This window comes from Acipenser ruthenus, chromosome 11 (genome assembly GCF_902713425.1).
Source record: "Acipenser ruthenus chromosome 11, fAciRut3.2 maternal haplotype, whole genome shotgun sequence".
Lineage (NCBI taxonomy): Eukaryota > Metazoa > Chordata > Actinopteri > Acipenseriformes > Acipenseridae > Acipenser > Acipenser ruthenus.
This window is the reverse complement of record NC_081199.1, coordinates 6,597,129-6,611,442: the sequence shown is the minus strand read 5'-3', so window position 1 is coordinate 6,611,442 and position 14,314 is coordinate 6,597,129. Positions and strand designations below refer to the sequence as shown.

Sequence of the window (14,314 nt, the reverse complement as noted above, 5' to 3'; positions counted from 1 at the left end):
ACTTATTGGCCGAGGTGAGTCACTGGGTTTTAAGGGCCACAGTAATCTTTGAAAGTAAAAAGGCCTTTCTCTTAATATTAAAAAGGGTTATTGTCTCCTACACACTTAAAACACTCAATCATACAAGATAAAATAAACTGAGCTGAGCTGACAAACATTTTGGCTAATGCCTTCAATGCTGTACACATATACCTTATATTTAGGGCAGCAGTGTGGAGTAGTGGTCAGGGCTCTGGACTCTTGACCAGCAGGTTATGGGTTCAATCCCCAGTGGGGGACACTGCTGCTATACCCTTGAGCAAGGTACTTTACCTAGATTGCTCTAATAAAAAACCAACTGTATAAATGGGTAATTGTATGTAAAAATAATGTGATATCTTGTAACAATTGTAAGTTGCCCTGGATAAGGGCATCTGCTAAGAAATAAATAATAATAATTTAAGCAATTCATTTTATTGAATTTGTTTTCATGAAGATTGTTAACTGGTACACTACAAACGTAGGTATTTAGCTCTGTCATCATGGAAGTAGATCAGTGAGTGTGTAAGTATGTTGCTGATTACAACCAGTCTTACTTTATCACTTGCAAACAGCCATTCAGCACTGCTTAAATCAGAACTCTGTATATTATGAGATTACCGATAAGGGACCACGTGGATCTGTCCTCACGATGTTATCTGGAATGTGAGAAAGGGTGTCACTGTTGGTTTCAAAAATGAAATTAGTGGAAGACTCAAATATGTAAATTGTTCTCTTGACAAAAACTGCATAATTGTGAGCTGAGGTATGAATATGTCCTCTGTTAGAACAGAACAAGTTTACAAAAAAACAAACACGTGCTATCCATGGAGGACATATTCAAATCACAGGATTTTCCACATGGAATCAAACCAGGATGACTTACCAAACTGCAAGTGAAATGACATAGAAAAGAAGACCTGTAGAGCATGAATATTGGGCATAATTGGCAGCTATCAACTGACATAAAATCTTCACAGCCAAGTAAAAGAGTCAAATTTGCATGTGTTTGACGTCCCCATACATGTACAAAGGTTGTTTTCATAAACTTTAGCCTGGCCTGCAATTGTATGCCATGAAGTACCTCTCTTAGTACAGCTGTTCTAAGCAGCTAGCCGCAGGGTGGGTTTTAATTCCTAATGCAGATGGATTTCTCCCACCCTCTCAGCATGATGACTGCCCGTGGAGTACCTGCATCATAATCACATCTGGGCTGATTCACCTCCAGTCCATCTGGCTGGCTTCTTTTGTACTTAATGAATGACTTAATAAGGGTGTCATCCTTATCAGGTCCTATGAAGAACCAGTAAAGAAGAAATGAGGGCAGCAACTTAATACTGCTAAACAAATTAGTGACATCAGAAATCCAAGATTCAACTGTGTTTACGTACAGGTTTTATCAGGATAGTTTCTCACAGACACAGATGGTGTCTCAGAAATCAGGAAACAATCTAGATTCACATACGCATACAAATCAGCTGCATTCAATGCCCTAGCTCTGCAAATACATATTTTTCTAAAGTTGCTGCTGACTCCTACAGCAATCCCCACTGGTGTTTTAGAACGGAGGCACTGTGAAGCATGCTGTTCTGCTTGACCGGTCATTCGGGGGCCTTTGTTTTCAGATGACAGAGTGCTGTGGAGCTGCACGGCCAGCAGAGATCCTCCTGTAAGCAACATACCGTCTGCTTTGCCAAGGTATTTCCCTAGATAAATCACTACTAACCAGCTGCACTTTTACAATGTATTTGGAATCTGAAGGCTTACTTTGGACCTTATGGATACTGCTGATCCACATGAGTGACATGGTAATGGTAGGACACTTGCCTTGGAGATATTTTCGTGCAGTTGTTGAGATCTTGATTTAGAATAGCCTGGATGAGCAGAAACCTGTGCGATCCATAGCTGTGTCCCAGCACCTCTGTGTCTCGGTGTTATAATACTTGTGTTCATACAGTGCCTTATCTTAGTGGGGATAAAAAGTCTGTTGTATATCAGGTTTAATCATTTTTAAATTACTTCCTAGTTTGGTTCAGTAGTTTAACAGGTATCTTTAAACACTGGAGTAAATGTTTTCAAAATATTTTTGAATTAACCAGGAAATTTAAATAAAAAATAGTTGGGCTGCTCACCTCTATAGATATTAACTGGTGTAAAATACTACATTAAGTATATTGGGAATACATGTTGTGTTTTAGCCGATACAAAAAGGCTTTCTCAATAACCAGCAACGCTGTGCTGGTTTCCACAAGCTGAGGAATATAAAATAGAATGGCAATCTAAAAGACAGTAATAGCAGATAAAATCATCTTCAGAGATTAAATTAGTACCACAGGATAACTGATGCCAGTTTGCGAGCTGCATGTGATTACACTGGCACTGTTCACTTGTCATGTTCAATTGAACTCCTAACAAGACACCCGAGAGATAGTCCTCAAACACACATCTTGTTAACATAAACAACTGCAGAAGTGTCCGTTTGAAATAAAACGATTATTAGGTTTTAAGTAGCTGAGATTAAAAGAGAGGGATTTTGCCAGTGTGGAAATCCATGAAATTGCACCTCTCTTTGGGACCTTGATTTTCCTTTTAATACTCATCCATGAAGAAATGGTTTACATGTAAAAATGGTAACAAGCTAAAGCTACTGCTGAACATCTAACTTTTTTTTTTTACAAAGTCCACAATTAAACATTAACACCGTGTTTTGTGCAAGTTAACGGTGGTAAGCATTTTTAACACTGGTTTGTCAACCTCTAAGTCTATCCGCTACAGCAGAGTGTTACAATCAATCTGTCACGCTCCAACATCAGTTAAGACAAGTCTGATGTACTAAGTTGCTCTAGAAGGTTCTGGAATTGCATTCCCTTATGAAAAGCTTGTTTTGCTTGTGCTTGTCTTGTTATTTGGGGCTTCTTTACAGCAGAGCTCCAATTCCAAAATGTCATCCCAGGCTTCTGTGTGTAATGTTACTGTCTCTGAAAAGATACTTCTTGTTGGAAACTAATAGAGATGTAACGAAAACTATATTTTGCTAACACAGCAATGGAAAGAACTGGGCATAGCTATGGACAGCTCAGGGTGAGCTGTGTTAAACTGTGTTTAATATTAATCTATTTACATATCACAACTGTACTGAAGGTAAGCTGCCAGCCTTACCTGTTTGCTATGAGGCTTGACTTCCTGTTACACAGGATGGTAGTGGTCCCATACTTCCCATCCTTTCCTATCTCCAGGTTAATCTCCCAGGCCGGGGAGTTGCTGATCCTCACATTGCGGAAAGAGAAACCTTTCTTTACCTTCGCTCTGTAAGAAATGAAATACGGTTCATTTGTATTTTCTTTATCAGAACTGACTTGTAAAAACTGCTCAGAGAACAGGGCTTGTTGTTGATGTAATACCATGTCTACAAAGTGTTTAAACACGGCTCATGCATAATTACATAAGAAAAGTTTGGCATCGAGAAGAGGCAGTTTGCTTGTGCCTTCTTAGCACATGATTTATCCCTCTAAGGGGGGGTCTAATTTAATTTTACAGTAATAATGGCAGCATGTGACTTCCTCGACCAAACAGAAGATCACCACACACCGTGGAACATTTTACAGTACTGTGACTATCCCCTAGATCGAATGTTTTGGTATAGTGGTACAACCAACCGTTCATATATAATATAAGGCAGTAATTCCACCAAGGGGGTCTGGTGTCAGGTGATCAAAGTCACCAGAAATATTGCATTTGCAGTTTTGATAGATTGTATTTGTTACAACAATTAAACTAAGGTTACATTTTCATTTGCAAGATATGCTCCAATTGAATGAACAACAGGAAACTCCATGTTAAAGATTTCAGTCTAAAGAGTTACCGGTTGCTTTTAATAAACAGGTCAAAATGAATAACTGTTGCATGCGTGTGTATCTTCATGCATCCTTGTGTGTCTCACTGTATGCAAGGATTACTTTCGTCCCTAGGCTCATTGCTGCACTATAATATTGAATGACCCACTGTTACAGCCTATGGGAATAGATTGTACATGTTCAAATTAGTACTCAGACACATTATTAGAGGGGTGTTATCAGTTCAGCCTTTTTACATCATTTTTAATAACATTAAATATCCAAATGTTCCTGTGCAAAGTTTGAAAAAAAGTTTGTTCAAAATGTTGCTTAGCTTCATTTTAGTCGTCCAATCCAGTGAATTTTTAATACATTGCATGAAACACTGTATAAACCCTAGTTTGTGTGCTGTCTGGTACTTTATAAAAGAAATGGACAAGATCACCCTATTCAGTTTTTGGCGTTTACATTAGAAGCTCCGTCAGGACCCGTCTATAATCTCAATCAGAAATGCCCACTCCGGTGACAATGTTTGATCATTAGCGCTCCTGGCCCTCTTTGTTCCTGTCATGCAGTATATGTATTTGTACTAATGGTTTCTCACCCTCCTGGCCCCTAATTTGTAAAGGATAAGCATTATCTAATGGAGCTGAATACAGACACTGCTCAGATACTGAGGACATTCGGCAGTGGACTGGAGTGCTAATGCTAAACTCTCGATTGGAATAAAAGATAAAACATGCATACTCTGACTCAGAATTACACGCTCCATTTTTGAAATGGAGATTTATTTTATAGTGTGCTGCCTCCGAGACAAGCCGTGGTCGAGCTGGTTTGGGAGGGAGGGCTAATACAGTATTATTATTATTTGTTTATTTATTTATTTTATTCATGTGGTGTGCTTGTGTAGCATAGTCATGTTAAATCTGAGATGCTATACACTGCAAATGGAAAACGGTTTTAGGTAAAGGTATTTAATAGAACTTAATTGAACACATATTACTACAAGCAGTTAAGGATTACATTTAAAAATATTAATAATATTCACTAAAGCCATTTGTTTGCAGTCCCGAGAGTGCAGCACATTCAAAGTGCATTATTTTGTTAATTTAAGCTTGTAGCAATGCTTTGTTGGCTTATCTTTAAATATGGCAATAAACTTTAAGTAGTAAAATGGCATCTTGCACATTGCAGGTCCCTGAGGAGGCATCATTTGCAATCAGTACCATCCTGATGCCAAACCACACAACCACTTGACTTTGATTTGCAGTTTCAAGGACACTGATGATCCCCAAGCAGATTCCTTGCACTGCCCAAAGCACAAAAAACATATTTATTCATTATTTGCTTTAATTGGACCAACACAATGTTTGTCTGTCTCCCTGACATCTCTGTAAAAAAAAAAGAAAAGAGCAAATGCCCTGTCTGGAAATAATCTCATTTTATCTGTAGATATAAAGTGGGTCCTGATCGTTCAAGACATCGGAGATTCTTCTTTTGATCTTTTACTTTCCTCCATCGGAAATTATCTGGAATATCAGCGTCTCCGTTTCTTCATGACAGCGAGAGTTGAGCTTTGTTTTTAATCACCTCTACAGTCAGTGCAGCCAAGTTTGCTGGAATAAATGTGTGCAGAAGAGATGCTACTTAACTTATTGTAAATACATTTCTGTTAATAAAACTAAAAAGGCCAATCAAATGTTGTATCAAATTACTCTAACTTAATGGAACAGTCATTTGCGTTGAAATAAAAAAGGAAGTAAGGTTTACACTGTTATTTAAAAATGTACTCAAGATTCTGGCACAAGATGGGCATCTACCAATAGACTAAAGCCAAGGCAACACCCTAAGAAGCACCAGCAGCTAACTGGAAAGGTGTTGGGCTAACAAAAATGGGACAATAAATAGGAGAACAGTTTCCATTCAAGTCAATTCATCTCCAATTCCCCTGTGCTACAATAGGAGGCATTGTTCATCTACAGTATAATGTTGTGTGTCAGATAAGCCGAAAGCTTGGTTCAAGTCACTGTTCTGTAGAGTTCAATTAGTTTAGAGTTGTTTACTATTGTTCAACAACGTTTGTTTGGGCAATGTGCTTCTCAGTAGATAAGCCACGCTGTTTAGCAAACGTATCATTAGATAAGAGATGCTGTAGCTGTATCCTGTCAGTAGGGCAGCAGATCACTTATTTTAAGATTGTCCAGCCATACTTACAGTACTACTAATCTCTTGCTAAAGGAAGTCTGAAGCGGTAACAACATGAGAGAATAAAACCTTAAAACATATGTAGCTTCATTTTTTTTGTTGTTGTTGAAATGTCAAAGTTTCACTGGAAGTGTTTACTGGAAGATGGACCAAGCAGATTCTTTTACAGCGATGAATGATAACTTCAACTACACAATAACTGAGGGAGGAGAACAAAAGCTAAAGCTACTGAAGGGAAAGGCATGACCACATCTTTTTAAAAGGCTAATAAAGACACCTTTATTTTTCTGTTTCCTAAGCACAAACAAAAACAAACATGTATATGTGTGTATATGTCACATGTTCTGTTACTGTGCATCTTCAATATATAAATGCTGCACTCTCCTTTCACAGCACAGGTGTCATGAACTTTATAAGTATATTCAAAATGGTGCTTTTTTATTGTCGTTATTCTGGAGGAGTAAGAAGGTTTAAACATCAATAATTAATGGGTATATAAACATACAAATTATAAACTGTTCACTGAGTTGTATTTTCCGAATAATGGAAGCAATAATCAATATATTAAAATGGGGGTATATTTTCAAGCATCTCTCTGGATAAACTAATGACAAGTCAAGTCACAAGACAAATTCTCTTTCTCATGTTGTATACTCCCAAGTCAAAGTTGAGAAATATTTTTGGCTTTATTATATGTTGGAAAATATATTGCAGCAATACGTACAAAATGGGATACTGTGAAGGAAAAGTAATGCGTTTCTTGTACAAACAACAAGACTGTAACCATTGGATAAAAACTCAGAATGTCTTTCTCAGATAAAATATTTATTGAATAACAACAAGTTTACTGCACTGTGTTTACTTTTCTTTTTAAACAGCTGAAGAAGGGCTTTTGCCCAAAACATCCCGAAAATAAAATATTTTTTAATCTTTTAAACTTTTTGCGTACATTTTTTAAAAACCTTTTCATTCATTCATATATATATATATAACAATTAGATAACACATGTTCCTGTCACTTTATAAAAAAAATCTCATTTTACCATCATTATGAATCTATCAGAATGTGATGAATGTTACAGTATTTTCAATCAAATAAAAATGCAATTTTTTTTGGCTGGCACATTAATAAACATTCCCTCTATCATGAAATTGCCTGAGGGTGCTTAACAGATGGCAGATCATAAAGGAGACATAAATCAAACGTATTTTACTGTACAGAGGGATTTCAGAGCAAACCTCAAGAGCAGCCTCCCATCACAGCACCACAGCTTTGCATGGAGTGCATTTACACTTATGGAGAAGTTGTTTCTCCTCGTATTATTGTGTACAACCTCTTTCTGTTATTTCCAAAAGAAACTGGATATTTCCACCTCCCGGCAGAAAAAGCTAAAAGAATGTGTTGGCGACAAGAAAATTAAATCATTTAAAAACCAGGCCTCCATGCATGGCGCAGGGGTAAAAGGAAGATGGATGGGCACTTTGAGCAAAGCTGACAGCTTGTGAAGAGCCTTATTTTATAGGTGTTGCACCCATCATCCATCACACTTTTTTTTGCTTGGCAGGGATGTCAGTCCGACGGAGTTTAATCCGCCAAGCAGCCAATAACCTGGATCACAGGAAATTGAGGCCCGGCCTGCCCTGATGTCAACAGAAGGACAAGTTTATGAAACAAAAATAACGTTTGATCTGAAAGTCAGCCAGTACAAAAGATAAACGAGTAGCGAATGGGCTTGGGTTGCATTCAAGATCAGAAATCGTTCAGTAAGTAAATACGTCAAGATCCACTTTCGTTTGTACTGTAGCAATAACATTGAACAGACTGCTAGTTTTAAAACTGCTTTAAAGAACTGTGCTCATTCAAGAGCAATGCAGTTCCATGGGATGCTGGGACACTTGCCAGTATTAGCTGAAATGTCACGCTAAAAGTATCATAGAGAATTTGGTCCTTGGTGGGGCAATCCACTTCAGCTTTATTTTATGAAGGCACTAGCCAAAATATTGGACTGCTTGATTAAGGGGTTATCATTTACCCTGCCAGAAAAAGCCACAGATGGATTTTGTAAAAGCATTTTACAGTAAAAGGGAATCCATCTGGATTGCATCAACCGCTTCATTCTAAGGGTAATCCTGGGATAGCCACAGGTGATGCAATCCAGGGCGACTCCAGCTGTGGTTTATCCCCGTGGGGAATAGGTAGATAAAATCAACTCATTGGTGTTATACACTTTATATTAAAATCAGGGATTGAGTCATGGATGAATATTTTTTTTTTAATGAAGAGGTGTTTAAGTGCCTGAGCCAGGGCTTAGTTGCTTATGTTTATTAACTATAAGGTTGAAACATAGTGTCACCAGGACTATATCATAATGCATTCAGGTACCTTTTACCTGCCTCTTTTTATAAGATAATGCAGGACTACAAGTAACAGAATGCAATGCGAATCTGTTCCTATTAGAACAAACCCTGGAATAGCCAAGGAGACCTCTGAGATAGTGTCCATTTGCTGGACACTGAATTGTTGAACACAAACGGGAAGAAACCTTTATGAAGCATGGCTGCAGAATTCTGATCTTCAAGGCCTGGAGTCCTCTTGGCCTTTGTTCCACCTATACCATACATTTACCAATGTAACTTTATAGGATTAATCAGTTAAGTATTTAATGATACCTACATAACCTATACAGTATAACCTATAGGACTCTGGACCTTTGGGACCAGATTTGTACACCCTGTTAAAAAGACTGGAGTAAAGAATTAGTTGTCATCAAGCCAATAGCCTCAATTAGCATATCTTAATGCCCTGTTAAGAAATCCAGTATGGTTTGTTTAAGAATAATTTCACTGCTGTCAATATTGAATCTCTGTACTATGGAGAGGAGCTGATGACAAGACTAATCTATCTAGCCTCTAATGTCAACATTGCACTTAATAAACAGCCAATTAAAAAGGCCAAGCCTCATTAGAGATCCTTGTTTTCTTCTGCGTACGTACATAAGGGAAGCAATGTGTCATTATTCAATTGGAATTTACTTAAAGGACATAAAGCTAACAAACGAGTTGGGTAAATCTGACCTTGAATGCAGTACTGTTTGTGACTCTCATCCCAAATCATTGGCTACAAAAAGAACCACAATGTTTCCCTCTAACAATGCATCTGTGAAGTAATTGAAAAAACAAAGGTAGCAGTTGCAGATAGCAGCAGTTACATTTTGTGTAGTTTCTTGCTTTCTTATACTGTTAAAATGTTTTTTTTACTCTCTGAAATGTGGTCTTTTCTATGGAGGTTTAGGGAAAATGCACACTTTGTGGCAAATCTCAGACAGAGTATCTCTGACATTACCCTATGGGCAGCAGTGTGGATTAGTGGTTAGGGCTTTGGAGTGGAGGGTTGTGGGTTCAATCCCAGGTGGAGGACACTGCTGCTGTACCCTTGAGCAAGGTACTTTTCCTAGATTGCTCTAGTAAAAACCCAACTGTATAAACTTGTAATTGTATGTAAAAATAATGTGATATCTTGTAACAATTGTAAGTTGCCCTGGATAAGGGTGTCTGCTAAGAAATAAATAATAATAATAATAATAATAACACAAATGCAATTCTAGATTTAAATACAGCCACTATAATAATTAAGATTTGAGTTACAATTTTTGTGGGTTATGAAAGTCTTTTTAGTACATTTCTGGCTGTAAAATATGTAAAACACCAAGGAAGGTCCAAATTAGTCACGTAGAGGATGGTGTCATTTAAATCTGCCAATGTTTAGATCAATTGAGTAGACCTCAGTCTATGTTCATTTTATGCATGCGTTTTGAGGAAATCAGGCGCAATTTCCTTATACGCGGTAGCTGCTAAACAACACTACTCAAAACTCATAACCAAGATAATAATGAATAAAAGCACTTCCAGGTAAGAGTTACACAATTAACTCATTAAATGTATGTCCTTTAAAAAGATAATTCATGCCAATATCCTCAAAAAAAGCACCGAAAAAAATTGATGTATAAAAATAAGATTTTTAACTGTATTTTGTCAACGGCAAGTGGAAATACGGGAATTAAATACTTTTCATAAACCTAGAGGTCTCAGACACAAACATTATTGAAATGCAACCCAATCATGCTTTGTCAAAGTGGTTAATCAGCACGGCAGACTTCACAATTGTTAATTACTTCACGCACAGTGGTACGGCTGGGGAATGTAGAAATAGGTACCTTGCAAAACTATGAAGGGCAAACTTCAAGTTTAACAGGACAGTCAGGACTAGTTTGAAAAGACAAAACAGATGATAGGGCTTCAGACATCACATCAAACAGCATTTATTTTTTTAAACGATGGGATATGCTTCACTTTGTCTGTTCATTTTTCATCCGTCAAAACAATTTATTTAATGCAAGCAAATCCAAAAGCATGTCATTTGTAACTCATTTTTCTTAAACTGTATTTTAGGGTTTAAAGGATTGTATTCTCTAAGCCTTATCAAGGCAACACATCCTTTTTCATTTTCCCCTCCCATCCTACTGTTTCTGCTGTAAAGAAAAGACATCTTGATAAATCTTACAGAGCCAGTCCAAGCCTTTCACTGCAAATGCCAGATTTTGTGTTACATCTCTAAAGGTTATAAAGCTAATTAATTTAATTTAGTCAATCTTTCCTGCTGCTCAAATGGTTTAAAGAATCACACTTCAAAGGAAAGGTCAAGATTTGATTTTTTAAAGTTATATCTGTAAGCGGCAGCTTCATATGAGTGTTTAGTTTGCCCCACAGACAGATATGTGTTTCAGAAAAAAACACTTCAGAAATTCGGTACAGAAAATCTCTGAAGTGCGTGGTTTTAGAAATGACCACCGGGGGTGTACAACGGTAATTTATGCAACTGGGATTCAGACCCAGAAGTTAAAAAAGAGACAAGCCTGGTAAATAATGATCTCGGCACAAACAGCAATACAGCATTGTGCAAAAACACACAAAACAGTATTTTAAACAGGTGAGAAATGAAATGTTCCAAAAATGTAGCTGCACATCCCTTTAGTGCAGGTGTGTGTTCTCTTACGGGTGGTTTTGTGTTGCAAACCGCAATGAACATCCCAAGCTGTAGAAATTCAAGGGCGTTTGGAGATGAGAGGAGCACACTGGAGCTGGGAAACAATGTTAAAAAAAAAAGCTTCTAGGAAATGATTCCTGTTCTCCAAAGGAAACAATATCTGTCACTAACTGAACAGCACTGACGAGATTTACAAAACATGCAATACCAAAAGTATATCTAGTATGGTGTCCCCATACACCTTCTGCAGAGACCACCTTGTAGTTTCTACAGAAATGCTTTAAATAATCCTAAACCCAGATTATGGAATTCCCAAATGGGATATATAGTCCATCAATGTGAATCTCTTAGACTAAATAAATACTGTTCTGCCATGACCTACTCACAGCTTAACTACATGGCCGGCACCTTGGTATGGACGCCACTCAAATTGAATTTTGTGCGCTATTGTAATCGGGAGCTGGTTAACGTGTCATCCACTGTATTTTTTGGACGTCTAAGATTTCAGTAATGCCATGTTTAATTTACTTTAACAGGGTCATGAACATTTATGCCTTTGGCTGCCTCCCAAATAAAACAACAGCATGAGCCAAGATCCCAGGTAAGCTTCCCCAAGCATATGGTTTGCAGAGCCTTGCTCATACTTCTTGCTGAGTTTGATTAAAGCACGATGACCCTTTATGAGAGTTTAAAGCAGTGAAGTTAAATTTGAAGAATGATCCATAAGATCAGAGTGAACAAGCTAGGTGATAGATACTCCGTACACCCTCATCACAAAGCTTGAATAACTCAAGTTTACATTTTTTTCATGAATAGCAAAACTACAGTTTGCTTTTCATGAAACTGTTCTGGATTTCTGAGTGTTTATCATAGTAAAAGCCATGGCAAGCTGTAATAAAACATGGTGAAAGTGTAGGTAATCACTGGGATTACAATCTGAATGGTTTGGGGTTCTGTGCTCCCATATTGAGTTATTATTCTTTTTCTACCTTTACTTGGCTTTGAGTTTACTTTGAGCTTCTATGGAGTGTTCTGAGAGTTCTAAGTGCATGGGCTGAACAGCCATTCAAACAATGTGACAGTGTGACTTTACAGCTCTGCGAGATCCATCACTTAGGATTCTTCACAAGCTCACAGTCAAGTATAGGCAGATTTAGAGAAAACAGTTTTAACTGTATTGGAGCAACATAACCCAGAGCCACTTAGAATAAATGCAAACACCCTAAAATAGTAAGAGAAATAAAACAAAGCCATTAAAATCCCATTTGAAGCTACTTACATTTTAAGTTACCCAATGGGATGAAAGTCCCTGACCCAGGGTGCTTATTTACAGTAGATTACATTTTCCATCCTGTTTTCATGTTTTTACTCTTGTAATTCCATATAATACAGAAAAACTGGATTACAATTAAAACATCAGCAAGCTGCTCTACACTCACTGATCACAGTCTCTGAGTCTGGTAACGTTCAGTCTGTGCTAACAACAACACAGCGCAATGTATCAGGACCTGTTGAATCAACACTAGCTTAACTAATAGCACAATTACAAAGAAGGAACAGTGTACCAGTCTGTGGAGTGAAAGCTAAACAGATGATCAAACAGGCCGGCTGCGCCAGTAAGCAGCCCATGTTGGGACTGCAAACTAACCATAAGGCAGTCAGTTCTTGTTACAGTCTGCAGTAGGTTTTACCGTTACAGTCATTACATTGCACCATTGATCTTTCCTGACAGAACATGCACGATGGGAAATGTTCAGATAGGGTCCAGGCTGTTTACACTGCCCAAGTCAATAAGAACTCTAAATGCACTTTTGCATACTACTTTGTTTTGTTTTTCAATTTGACACAACTAAACTGTGGTGACTGACAAGTATACTGAAGAATAAGACATCAGATGGTACTTTTAACAGGACCTCCCAAACCTCTGGGAATCATGCAAATCCATGTGACCTAAGCCAGATTTGAATCCAGGCCCGCAGGAGGTGAAAAGGTGAAAAGCTTGTCTGCCTTGGCATCCAGACAGAGCTGGGCCACATTAGATTTCCTTTAAAATGAAAGGCAAAATATTCTGATCATCCCCTCCACTGCCTAATCACAGCCAAGCGGTGGCTAACGACCTTTGGACTGTAGATCCAGAAATGGCAAGCAACTTGTCCTTTCCATGGCTTGGGATCACAACGTTTATGAGTTTTAATAATTAGTTACTAAACTAGGAAAATCGGGTAGTTCAACATTCCAGTGCTATTCTGGTGTTAGTACTGTGAAAAGGTAGGTCCTTCATTTACAATATACAAGGTTCAAATTTAGGCAAGTCTTCATAAGCACAAACATGCTGAGAGCAGAATCTATGCAAAATACAGTCATTATATCACTACTGGTTCCCTTCCTGAGAATTATTTGGGAAATCAGGCAAAAACGGAAACACTATGACATACGCTTACTGTAAATACACCACAGATATATGACGTACCATCTACTGTAGAAGCAGATTGCAAATAATTCAGCATAAGGGCATGCTGTATAGATTTATTAAGTAAGAGTAAATCTTATTTATAAAGACTGCTGGTAATCCCACAGAGGAAAGTCATTTTGAATTTGCAGATTTAGTTGAGTTGATTTGGTTTTAGTTGAATCCCTTGAGGGTAAAAAAAACAACGACTACTGTATAACAATCTCCCTGGAAATATGTTTCATTTCCTTAACCTTTCTGACACACAAAACAAGGCTGGTTAAATCTGATTGAATTGTAATTTCGGGGGAGACAGCTTTGTTTTTCCGATAACAAAACACTGCCCTCAGCAACGTGGATTTGATGATTACCAAGTTTCAAATTTAAATAAATGTATTTTATGTGTAGATGCCTCTGGGGGAGTGAATGTTCCTGAAACATTGTCCTCCAGACAAAGCGACAAATTGCAATATAGTACCAATGCATATGCATACAGTAAGTGTAAGTACGCACAATCTAATTACAACAAGGAATACAATTGACTGATGCATTTATCTGTCGATTTATATTCAGAGACAGAGAGACAAAAAAAAAAATCCAATGGACTCACAGAAACATCTAATCTACAGTATGCGTTGTCATACAGTGTGTGTGATTACTGACACAGTCAAATGTAGAATTTTAAGTTTTTGGCTGTGACAAAATATAATTTAATTCCACTCAAAAACATGCTATCTGCAGGATGACAGACCATACGCAATTTCA

At 37.6% G+C, this 14,314-nt stretch overlaps 1 protein-coding gene across 1 annotated transcript in view; it reads right to left on the bottom strand.

Annotated features, from left to right (window-relative positions):
* Positions 1–14,314, bottom strand: part of LOC117973391 (transmembrane protein 132D-like) — a 55,630-nt gene that overhangs the window by 24,295 nt on the left and 17,021 nt on the right. The window contains exon 3 of the mRNA XM_059033140.1: positions 3,178–3,324. Within this exon, the coding sequence (XP_058889123.1) occupies positions 3,178–3,324 (147 nt within the window). The remainder of the gene's footprint in view (positions 1–3,177; positions 3,325–14,314) is intronic.